General features: G+C 32.7%; 1 protein-coding gene across 6 annotated transcripts in view; it reads right to left on the reverse strand.

Annotated features, from left to right (window-relative positions):
* Positions 1 to 13,352, reverse strand: part of LOC124425766 (potassium voltage-gated channel protein Shal) — a 96,386-nt gene that overhangs the window by 40,474 nt on the left and 42,560 nt on the right. For all 6 annotated transcript variants that reach the window (XM_046966601.1, XM_046966599.1, XM_046966598.1 and 3 more), the window contains exon 3: positions 1,813 to 2,001. In XM_046966601.1, the coding sequence (XP_046822557.1) occupies positions 1,813 to 2,001 (189 nt within the window). The remainder of the gene's footprint in view (positions 1 to 1,812; positions 2,002 to 13,352) is intronic.

The raw sequence follows: 13,352 nt of genomic DNA on the forward strand, positions 1-13,352 counted from the left end.
ATTACTCTCGGAACCACGAAAGATAATAGAAAGGAGTCTAATAGTAAGATCAATAATAGAATAATATTTGGAACATAAATTCGCGCTAAATATTGAATTAACTATTAAATATAACTATAATTATAACGTTAGTAATGAAATTATTTATTGTGTATGTTAACAATTATATTATCTTTAAACATCATGTATAATAATTACACCTTATAATATAATTAAATGAAGAAGAAACATGATTAAATATCTCCAAAGATACGTGTTCTTTTTATTATCTTCTCATCTTAAAAAATCAAAAGAAGTCAACGTGTTCGATAAAGTAATCATATATTATTGGATACTTCAAACAAAGACGAGGCATTATCGATGAGAGACAAATAGAGAGAAGAAAGAGGAGACCCTTGGAGCTTGTTGCGTCCCTTCGATAAGCACGTACGTGAACATCAATAAGTGCCCTCGACTTATGGTGTACTCGATGAACATTGGCGAATGAAAAAAAAAAAAGAAAAAGAAAAAAGCTACTAAACCTTGTCCATTGCAGAAACTCTGCATTTGTTTGTTACGACCAATCGTAAAGACAATTGCTCCGTTTTTTTTTCTATTTCTTCTATTTTTTTTTTCTATTTATCTTCTTACGGTTAGCCAATTTACGTTAGGAAAATCCTTGATAAGTTTATCAGTAACGTTTAAAGGATAGACGACTTACTTCAAAACGATTACTCTAAGCTTATGCCCGAAGGCAATCTTGTCCGTTTCGGTACGCCCTGTATAGCAAAATTAAAAGTCAGTAACACAGATGCACTTCCGAGTGATCCTACATTGGTTCATATGTGCTGACGATTTTTTGCGATACTCGTTGGCGATTCCTGATTCTGAAAGAGTTTCCCACTCGATCTCCATCGAGTTGATTGAAGGAGGATAAACGTACATAGGAGAAACCCGGACAAAGCGAATGCCCTGGGCAAAACGGATATATTTTTTTTTTCGCGTGATGCAAAAGAATATAATTAATACTAAGAAGAAAAGAAAAAAAGAGAAAGAGAAAAAGGAGAGAGTGAGAGAGAGAGAGAGAGAGAGAGAAAGATAAAGAAAATCGTGATTTTTAAACAGATTTAAGTGGAATAAGAATTTGCATAACTATGTGTATGTGAATTTATCCCACTTGTGTTATTACTACATTGCAACGATTGGCCAAAGGCACGCATGTTGTATCTGGTATGTTGGTCACAGTATATACACTTTAGCTTTACATATCTTTCCACCTAGAAATGTATATGTATATACATTCGTATACGTATTAGAAATGGAGATAGAGTTCGAATTGAGCGGGTTATGTACTCGCACTTTCAACGAGATCACGCATACATACGTATATATATAGTACGTATAAAAGGAAAGTGTATACTTAACACGATACCCCTTACAAAGGCAGTTGGTTAAAATTAGACGAGAACGGAAAGCGGTTTATTCAAATTACTCGGCACATCGATATCTATACGCAAAACTGCTTGACGGATTTTAAAATGATTTTTTTCTAACGGCGATTTTTCTTTGACGAAACATAAAATATACGATAAAAGGAAAGGAATACTTATATTAAAAAAATCTTCCTAAAAGAAATATTATAAATTATACGTTTGTCTAGTGTATTCGAAAGAACCATCAATTTTTAATATATATCATATAATGATTTAATTGCGAAATACAATGAAGAAATATATACTTTGTTAAAAACAAATTTAAGAAAAAGAATAGAAATGAAAATAAAAAGAAATTAAATATTATATCTAAATATGATTTAAATATTATTTTACTCACCGTCGTCTTCTCTAAACAACGAAGTAAATGATGATGTTGTAATTCGAAAATATCCTCCTCCTTGTAGTTCTCGTCCAGCTGCAAGCCACTCTCCTGCGCAGCCAATCGTGCTTCGGCCGCTTTCTTTTTGCTGACAAAGGCCGCACCGCTTGATGCTTTAGCGATTCTGATGCGAGCCAACCTCGCTTTCTGATGGAAAAGAAAATTCGTGTCACTCGTTGATAAACAACTTGTTTATGTTTATTTCGAATAATTTCAAGGGAAAAAGAGGTAAGTCAAGAAGATCGAGATATAGAAATGATTTACGAAAAACGAACCAAGTACCCTTCGTGAAATCTTAAAGCAAAAATATATACAAATATACCTACATATATATGTGTGTGTGTGTGTGTGTGTGTTTGTATAAACGTATGGGTATGATTTTTTCGAGCATATAAAGCGATCGGCACGTTTTACACTGTCAATTCACAAAGACTCTTTATACTACCATCTCCATTAAATGTGTTATATCCTTCCAATATATCGGATCATCGACGAAAGATATTTGAGATTTATTGATTACCATTTAACGTACGTTAGAACGATCATACATTTTAAAGCCTAAAATTCCCATTCGAGCATCGACAATTTTCTATTTTTTCTATACCGTTCCGAAATATATACGAATTTTGTAAGATTTAAAATTACAAATGTTGGTACATATTTTTGATAATACAAAAAGATTGTTTGTTCATTGAAACTTAAAATTAATACGAATAGTTGTTCTGTTTTTCATTTATAAAAATTATCAAGAAGATAATTTCAATGAATCATCTTATACAAGCTTCTAGATAAAACTTGTCTACCTAATATTTTCAATATATTTCAAAAAAAAAGTTAGTTATTTGTTGCAGAAGAAAAAAAAAAAGAAAGAAAGAAAAACATATAAATTATAATTTTATTCGTACCCGGTAACATAATTCAATTTGTTTTATGCGAGAGTTGAATGACTTGATTCAATTGATTTCATTTTAGGACTCTAAGAACAGCAGAACTCTATTGTATATACCGAGTTCATTCGCTTTCTCTCGTTCTGTAAATCTATAGAAAATTAAATTCTTTTTTTTTTTATTTTTTTATTTTTTTTTTTTTTTTTCAAAAGATACATCTCTCTGCGAAGACGTAAACAGAACTTTCCTTTCTTTCTCGTTTGATTGAAAGCTTTTCGTTTTCTGTCTTTTCCACTCTCTGCGAAGGATTGATCCTGAATAAATCTTTCTTTCTTCTAAAAATGTATGTGAAGAGTAGACCTCGTATTTTATATAAATATGAGACGAATGAAAGATGGTGACCTACATAAATAACAAGATCCGTGTAGATCTTTTTAACCAGAAGATAAATATTTATTCCTACGTATTTGGGATACAAGTAAACTACTCGTCCAGAGGTCATCAGTTAGAGGACTTCTTTTATGTAACTGTATAAATACTAAATTGTTTATTTTAATTACATACTACGCAAACATTTTTGCGAGAATATTTTAACTGCGTGACAATTATTACTACTCAATAATATAAAATCTATAACAATTTATCGAATAGTTTAATAATATTCAGTGATGGAAAACTATTAGTGAACACCTAATAGCATTCTAACCTCTTACTCTTATCCGTATATTACACTTATATGTAGTTATGTTCAGTATTCTAAATGGAATTTTCGTACTAACTTTGAACCTATATTTTGTCTACGTACATATTTTAATGTATAGAAAATACTCAACGTGCTAAGCATCTTCCACTATTACATGAAATTTCTCTTTACTTCACATCTATTCTAAATATGACACGTTTTCCTACACGAAATTAATATATCCTTACGAATTAAACTTAATAAAGAAGAGTAAATTTTAGAAAAAAAAAAAAAAAAAAATACAAAAAAAGAAAACGCAAATCACAAAGAAATGTGCTCCCGACAACGAGATTGAAAATTACGTTATTTCGTTAATTTAAAATAATTACATTAACTTTTGATTAACGAAAGTTATTATATTTTAAAGCTAAACAATTAAAATCTCTATTAGAGGCAATCGAAATTATTCGATTCGTCTCTAATAAATTCTTATAATTATCAAAGCATACGAGTTTAACACAAAGTAAAACTATACAATATTTAAATACATTGTTATAAAGATACGAAATGCAAATCAACTATTATTTCTTGTAACTAATGCTTTTATTTATTGATCTTCTCATTGAAATTTATTCAATTCCGCAAATACACAAAAAAAATACTATTGAGACAATAAATGTACTATTGATCGATTCTTCTATTTAAGAGGTATACTACATCTTGTATAAATCGAATATATTCATTTAACAAAGATAAAGATATAGAAAACTTTATCGTCATACTTTTAACATTACAATTTTACTCTTATTAGAAACTTTTAATCTTTGAGATGTGACAAAAGAAATCGAAGAAAAGTTTTAAATAAAGTCTGCAAAGTTAAGCTTTCAATATGTTCACAAATGTGTTCACATTCTTTTCTCGGATTTAATACTGCTCTGGATTTAATCCATACTACTTGATAACTGGAGATCGACTAAAGATTTTCTCGTGAACTCAATAGTCCTTCGATCGATATTGCCGAGGTAAGGAAAACGGCGCACGCATGTCTCCTAAATTTCGTGTGATACAAACACGTACACATGTCACTTTGAACGCATACATACGACGTAGACGTTCAATGTGACATGTCTCTACGTATAAACAAATCTTTTCCATTTGAAATTTTTGTCTTACCTTTTCTTACATTTTTACAATTTCATCTCGCAAAATTTAAGAAAAATTACATTAATATGATACGTGCTCAGGTATATATTTGTGATATTTCTTTTGTTATTTCAGTTAGACAAATTTTACAAACCATACTAAGAAAAGGAAAAAGATATAAAATATACAGATAGTTCCCACTTTTATGTTTGAATTTATTCCAATTTATATTTCATAAAGTAATTTCCTATAAATGAAATCGTATCTTTTACTTCTGACAATTAATTATTCCTATTGAAATTCGTAATAATTTCGAAACGTTCGTCGATTGATGCCGTAATAAAAATTGTGTAAAAATTTCTCAATGCTGAAAATTCATAAAGCGACATATATATACTTAGGTATATATACAATATATTCAAGAACATAATCAAAAGACATACGCAAAAGAATAGAAGAGATAGATCGAATAGCTTTGTGACAAACTTCCATGAGATCATAGAAGCAGTTAGGCTGTTAATCGTGCTCGAATAGAAAGGAAAGAAGATATCTCATGGAAAGGACACGAAAGCTCGCGGGACAATGGCTCGTTAGATTTCGCGTGCAGGTCCATTTCGTATCGTGTCGCATGTTAAAATGGGAGAAGAGTACGGGGTAAAGAGGAGAAGGGAGGAGTGGGGCTGGCGCTAGCGATCACATAAAGTGGACTGCACAAAATGCATCAACCGCAGGCCCTCGATTCAAGAATCGCACGAGCTCGGCAAAAGGAGTCGTTACACCAACAATGACTTATTGTTCGCTGTCCCGTTGATGAATTTGCTGTTTTCTTTTTTTCTACCGCCATTCTCCTTTACCCTCCATCAACCAACCTCTTTTACAAATTCACCGACACTTTCACTTCTATATATCTCTTGTCCAGAACACTCATCCTCGCTTGATCGATTAAGCTTTTAACGAAGATTTTCGGTAGGGGAAATTACTATGCCGTACCATTAAAGCTTGTGCGCCGCAAATACGTGACGCTCGTGTAATACCATTTTAAATGCAGCCGAATCGCGCGTCGCGCGCACGTACCCTACTTTCAACCAACCCAGTCGCCAACTCCCATTTCCGGAATGATTATATACAAAGGATGAGCAATTTCGTAACCAACTGGTCTATCTACCCTTATCGTTCGTTCTCCCTTTCGTTATGTGTCTATTTATTCTTTCACTCTCATCTACATCATTCAATTATTTTCAAAATGATTTCATAAATGTTTATATACTTATTGAGAAAAAAAATGTCATTGGAATCTTTGTAATAAATTTTAAAGACAATCTCATAATTATATGAAAATTTCTCAATTTATATCCGATAGAGAATAATATTTATTACAAGATATAGATAAGATTAATATTATCATTAAGATGAGATATTGGAAATAATATGTCTTACAAAGAATTATACAATATCAAGAGAACGATTAAGTCGGTGTTAATACAACGTCATACCATCGATGTACTTGCGATGTACAAATAGCGGTTAGTATTTGTACTGACATTGAAATCAAACACATGCTAATTAGGACTGTGTTTAGAATTCTAACGTCGGTATATGCGTTATGTAAATAAACCAAGCAAATGCTCTACTTGCCAGATTGGAGCAAGTGATTAGTAACTTATATAATAATTTTTTTCAACGTGTAATATTAATATTACTTTTTAATTATTATAATATATGTATATCATAATATCTATTATAATAATTAAAAGTTAACATAGAACATTGGAATTTCTATGGTTTCGAAATTCTGTAAGGAATAACGATACAACATGACAGATTCAATTATACCAATTGGAAAATTCCAAATAATAATAGTATGAAACTCGATATTTAATTACAAAAGATCAACTTGAAGAATGCTAAAAAAAAAAAAAAACTTTTCTTACGATAACAATATAATAGTTGCCATGATAATATAACAAGGACTTAATATCACGACGTGTCTACACAGGCAAGAATGAGTTGAGATGACTATTTTTTTATCATTGTCCTTTCGTAAACCAACAAATAAGGAAAATAAGAATATTAATGGCGAAGATGTATTTCGGTCAAGGTCTATTCATCCCGCAAGCAGGTCGACAAGCAAAGTCGTGGTTATCGGGACGGAAAATAACAAAGTAACAGTAAAAGGACTGAAATAGTTCGTCGATAATAATAACAAAGAATTCTATGGCGTAAATATAGACAAAAAGAAAAATTGGATCAATGATGGTTTGACCAGTCGATTTGAATTTTTCATATTCCACTTCAAAACATTTAGCAATACGTATGTAATATTAAATCCACATCACAGTTGAAAGTCGGTAAGTCGGTCAATTTGTTAGCTCGTACAAATTGCAATATAAATTTAGGGACTATGGTTGCGGCACGATATAAAGCTACACTTCTGCCAACAAGCGCCATCTGCGTAAAGGTAAAGCGTCGTATTTATAGTGCGTCAGCTGTACGCAATGGCATCTGTTTTTGCGATGAACTCTTAGCAAACGTCGTCTCGACGAGTAGATCGTCTGACTTGCAGGTGTCCATGTCAAATTTCGTAAAGCTACGAATTGTAAAACATCTAACGTTTGCCAAGAACGTTTTTAATAAACGAGATTCGATACAAACGTAATGAAAATAATGTTCAAGTACTCGACTACAAGTGAGACCATTTCGATTCAGCTTGTAAAAAAAGAAATCGACACGAAAACATCGTAGAATGTTAACATCAAAAAACACAAGTTCCACGAAAGCCAAAGTAATAAAATTTCACAGCCTGGCCAATATTTCACAAGATAACGACACGTTGCTATCATTACTGAGACTCTGTGCGTAAACTTACGCTCGGTTGAGTTGCATAAAGCTGCCCAACTGCAACGAAAACACAAAGCGTCATTCAATGAACGCGCGAGGAATCGCGTTTGTGCGACAACGTCGAATGTCAGCGTTGCAGCGTGGTACGGATAAGCGCCCTGGCGACCGACCGTGTCCGGCAATAAAAGCTCAAAAGCTCTTGCTCGTTCCTATCCTCATAGACGTGTTTCTCTCGTAAATAAACGACGCCACAATCAACGATAAGCTTACTTTGACAATTCGCAAATTTGAGAAAATGAGGCCCACGTCAGCTAAGTCATTTGATAGTATAAATACAAAGCTTTAACAAATGGTACGAGATTTTTCCTTTTTATTATTTTCACGCTTCGTAGGTGTAAAAATTGGACCGTTTGCGATCTAAATTATTTCAACCAGACCGTACTCAGAATCAGTATCGAGTAGTTTCTCATTATTTTGATATTTTATCACTTAAGTAATACAATAATATATTTATATTAACTCAACATATAACTCCTTAGAAATCAATTTAATGCTTAGTCAGATTTGACATACAACCGCAAAACGTTAAATAATTATTTTCTTTTTTTAAAATAAATATATGAAAGAGTACTTATTGTACTTATGTTTACTTTTATTACCAGTATTATAAATAATAATTAAATCCTCATGAATATCGATAAACGACATTTATAAAATCAAATAAGATAAAAATTCATAAATCTTCATATTTTTTTCTTTTTTTTCTTTTTTTTCTTTTTTTTAAAGTACCAAAAAAGTTATTAATAAAATAAGACACTAATTGTAACGGGAATGAATTGGAACACGTGAAATGAAGAATAAGCAAACGATTGAGATGTATCCAACTTAAAACAAGTTACTAACGTAAACGTAATGTTTAAGATCACTGTATTGCTGTTTTAAAAAATATATCATTTCATATGGTACTTCGTCTTTTTGCATTATGTTTTAAACAGTACCTATGTCTTGTCTGTTGCATGTCTTAACGTAAAGCGGTATGTGGTCGATCTAAGAGAGACGATGTAAACATCCGCGAAACGGATCCTTTTTCATGACGCAGATGCATCTCTTTTCCTCTTTCGTACGATCGAGTAGATTCCTTGTCAAAATATACGCTGCGATTGGCGAAAAGTAACGGTAAACAGATCGTTAAGAATGTAGATTCAGGTATACACGTCATTTCGTCAACGTTAACGTCAGCGTCGTTGATGATCGTTTAATAACAAATACGTTTCTCTTCGTAAAAATTCGAACAATAGACGTAATAATCTGTACTCGATAGAAGTGATCGAATTGTTCGAATACAAAAGGTACAACTAGAAACTCAAGTTAGCTTTTCAAGTTTTAAAAGAAAGAGAGAATGAAAAAGCAAATGGAACAAAAAAAAAACGTATGACAAAGCTAGGGATGTATTTCGTCTAGCACCGAATGATTGATCGACGAGATTTCATAGTGCCCTCCCGGAAGTTCCAGTGGACGCATAAAACAGGCATTTCCTGGCAAAAATCCAGAACTACGCGTACGAGCAGCTGGTGATACGTCACAGAAGAACGTAGATTTTGCGCGAGAAAAAAGATAATCAAAGACAAAATTGCACTCGTCTCGTATATATGTATATGTATTTTGAAATTAATAGCGTACGTCGAAAAAAAAAAAAAAGAAAGAAAAAAAAATAGAGGGTGAGAAATACAGAAATGGAAAAAAAATTTATTTTTTATGAGAGAACAATCCTACTTATCTATACCTTTCACACAGGGATTTAAACAAGCTTTTGTTAAACACATAATCTAACTATTACCGTCTACAATAATCGGTCTAAGATAAATGTTATTTCGACTACTTTTTCCGTCGAAAAATTTTGAATAAAAAAAGAAAAAAAAGATCAGTAATCGTATCTACGAAAAGGTTTCCGAGAAATATCAGCAATGGACAAGTTGACATACTTTTTCCTTTTCACGATATCCCGACAATGCAACGTTTCGTCATTCGATTGCTCGTCGCACTTTCCGATATCGCAGCTTTGAATGAAGAAGATCGAATGCAACAGCCGGCTTGCCGTCACTTTTTGTATCGATATAGACTTGTGTATTTTTAAGTACTCAATCATTCGTGTTTTCTAAGTCGAACCACAAATCCCGCGCAGCTGTAAAACACGATTCGTAGATATGTTTATACATACGTATTTGTATATATATATATATATATATATATATATATGTATGTATGTATATATATGTATAAATATGTATATATATATATATATATATATATATATATATATATATATGATACGTAAATACATATATGTATATAGATAGGTACAAGGACGCGTATCGTCGCGTGGGCTACGACAATTTATCTAACGAGGAAGAATCGTGGAAGACGCAAGGCTATAGGAAACGAAAAACACGATTGTAATGATCGCGCACACTGGCTTGCTTATCTACTAAGTTAATTAAGCGAATGTCGGCATATAACATAGGTCATGGACGACGAGAGCCGACATACATACATATACACATTTGCATTTACAACAGAACAGAAAAAAAACGGGGAGAACTCTTTTTCCATAGAAATATACCGACAATGCAAACTCTACGCGGGTTTCATATACCACATAATGGAAACGATGTAATTAGCGACCTGTATATTCTCATGATCTCAAAGAAATTTTTAGTTATAAATATTATAATGATAAAAAAAATTTATCTATTAACTATTTATATAATTGTTATATTAAATTATTATATTTATTATATAATATATATATATATTATTATTAGATTAATTATATATAATAATTATTTTGTAAATATCTCTATTTGAAATTTATATGACTATTTGAAAGAATAAAAGAACTTCGACAAAATAGATTTTTAATCGAAGAAAATCATGAATTGAAACGAAATCCATATGATTTCGTTTTTTACTTCGAGTTATGTAGAAAAATGTTATATTAAAAGTATTTATTTAGAACGCCTAAAGACTAAAAATTACTATCGTTCTTGTTGTTGCATTGTCCCTTAGGAACATATAACTCGTTACGTGACTACCATTTGAATATTCGATTCTGTCTTGTTTGAGCTGCAAAACCAGTGTGGACCGTAGATACGTTTCAGAGTTTAACTTCGTCCAGTCGTTTGAAATGCCATATTGTGTCGTGATGAATACGTTTTGGAACATAGCTCTAACTTCGTAGTCCAATTTCATAAAGATGCCAGTGATGTAACTTACATAGTTAAGTTTTAAAATCGAACCGAGCCGACATTATCGATTGTCATTTAATCGATTTGAAAAGTCATTTAAAAAGTTCTAAACGCGTTTTGTACATAGTTCAATGGAAATCCCAAAGGATATACACCCTATCGAAGGTTCGATCGTTGAGATACGTATCGTTCATGAGTAAACGACATTGCCAAGAAGATTCGCGAGGTTATTCCTGGCAAGATAGAGAAAGAAGCTATAGAGAAAGAGAGAGAGAGAGAGAGAGAGAGAAAGAGATAGAGAAAAGAATGATAGTTCTTTCCTATGCCAATATTCTCAGCTTTTATTACGCGTCTCTCGGTATCGTAGAAAAACCGCAGTAATCGTAAAAAGGAAAGAAGAAACAATCGTCGCAAGAGTAACGGTGCGTACAAAATAATACATCTGCTGCACTGAATGCAACGTTTGTCGATATATGCATTAGAGAGATAGAAAAAGGATAGATAGAGAAAGGGAGAGAGAAAGAGAGAGAGAGAACTTGGCCCAGTATTTGAATATTCAACGGTTGCTACGTGATTCAGCCCCAGAGTCGAATCGGATTCGTCGATGTGCAGCGAGCGCACGTACTAATTAGTCGCGATTAATTAACGTCGTGTCGTCTCTCACATACGCTTGCATAATAATTCACGTAACATCATGAAAACGCGGGAGCTAGCTCGACCGCTGCTCGGTTTTATCTCGACGAGAATTAACAGTTACCCTTTCTACCTTGCGTTACGAATTTTGTTTGGAGGTCTGTTTCGAAGGCTTTTCGAATTTCGAATGTCGTTCTGTCGAACGTCGCCGATCTCCGACCGAATCCCGTTAACGGCGTTCGATGACGCTAAATCACGCTTTTATTGCCAGCTAGTATCGAACTGTCAACCGACGAACGCCAATAATTTTCTGCCCGTTCCATTCTTTTCACGATTTGACTTATCGACGCGCGAATATCATGGATATTCTCTCTCTCTCTCTCCCTCTTTTTCTCTCTCTCGGTCGCTCTCTCTTGACCTCTTACCTAAACCAGCTGCTACACATTTCACAATTTAATTCTGACTTATATTTTACTTTTTCTCTCTCTTTTTTTTTTTTTTTTTTAAGTACTATCACAGAAAATTCTCCTTATTCTCTTGATATCGCAAAAAGTGACAGAGATATGTAATATTCTTAATGCTTTTCGAATGATTGTTAAGAACATTGTATCACGAAATTTCATCTAACCAGACCGACGATTTCAATTCGTACCAAGTACTTAAATAAAATTGTTATTTATTCCTGAACTCGATCGTAATTTTATATTTAATTCAATCGTTGAGATCGATTACTAACAATTTTCACAGCGAAAAGTTTTCTTTTCGATATCGTAATAACAATGAATGCAGGGAGAATCGTATTTCTTCGTTATGGAATGATCAGCAGAACGCCCCATTTTGACGTCATTAACCGAGCATAGAAGTTTATTGGCCCGATCTTGTATCCTGTTAACAAAACTCAACCGATAACTTCGACTATAGCAACAGACCGCTAGAGCACCGTTATGCTATTCTTAACGCACTAAACCGTCTGCATTTTCAAACAGTTTATAGCAGGGCCTCAGTTAATAAAGATTGCTCGTCGTAATACTTACTACCAAGAAACTGGCCGTATATATATCATCCTCGGCAAAACGAAGTGCCTCGAAATGCGTGGCATCGTTGATTTAAATCGCCTATTACTTCTTTGCGCAATAAACGAGAAAACGAATAATAGTAAAGCACAATTCGTGACGTAAGAAAATCTAAGAAGAAACTACCGAAGTTTATGTAGAAATTTTTTTTTTATTCAAAAAAAAAAAAAAAATTGTAAAAATACTACCATGGTTTTCAATTTTATACCAAAATCGGCATACGATAGGCATGACTATTTTTTAAATGAGATACGTTCGACTAAAGAAATGTTTAAAGAAATAAAAAAGAACTGAGATAGAAATGAGCTTGTAATTGTATTAAAAACTTGCTTATTACAAATTGTGAACAAAGACCAATAATATGTTCTATATCTTATATACACTTAGGTTAAAATTACAAAGGCATTTTATATATCGTACATTGCACGCTGCGTTTTCTTCGCCAGAATAGGAACTGTGTGTTTTAATGCAACTGACTACACAGGCGTGAAACACGCTCTGACACTTTCAAACGAAACGCAGCTTGTCGCGTGTCGCATGCGGTAAACAAAATAAGCTGGCAAATGCTGTACAATGTTTATCGTGTAAAAAGCCTGTAAAATGTTCATCCAGTTAAAATCCTACTAGGACTAAAAAAATGTGACGAGCAATACGTGGCAGTATACTTCTAGCTTTAATAACGCTTTTGTAGGTTACTTTAAAGGTGATTTATTTAAAAAATGTAAAGAGATATGTGACTAACACCTACAATTAATAAGACTAAAATGCTACTCGTAATATATCTCGTGATAGTCTTAAGTGTAGTCATTCGTTTATGTTTTTTTCTACGCTTTACACTTTGTTTCTTCGTTAAAATTTTTATCACTAACATTAAATGTAAAGTTAACAAGACGAAATAAAGGACCAGCTAAAAATAATAATCACGAAAGATACAAAAGATGCGAAAGACGCGAATGTATTTCTTTCATGAGTTTGTTGTAAACTTGTTCAAAGGTCC

The sequence above is a fragment of the Vespa crabro genome, chromosome 7 (genome assembly GCF_910589235.1).
Source record: "Vespa crabro chromosome 7, iyVesCrab1.2, whole genome shotgun sequence".
Lineage (NCBI taxonomy): Eukaryota > Metazoa > Arthropoda > Insecta > Hymenoptera > Vespidae > Vespa > Vespa crabro.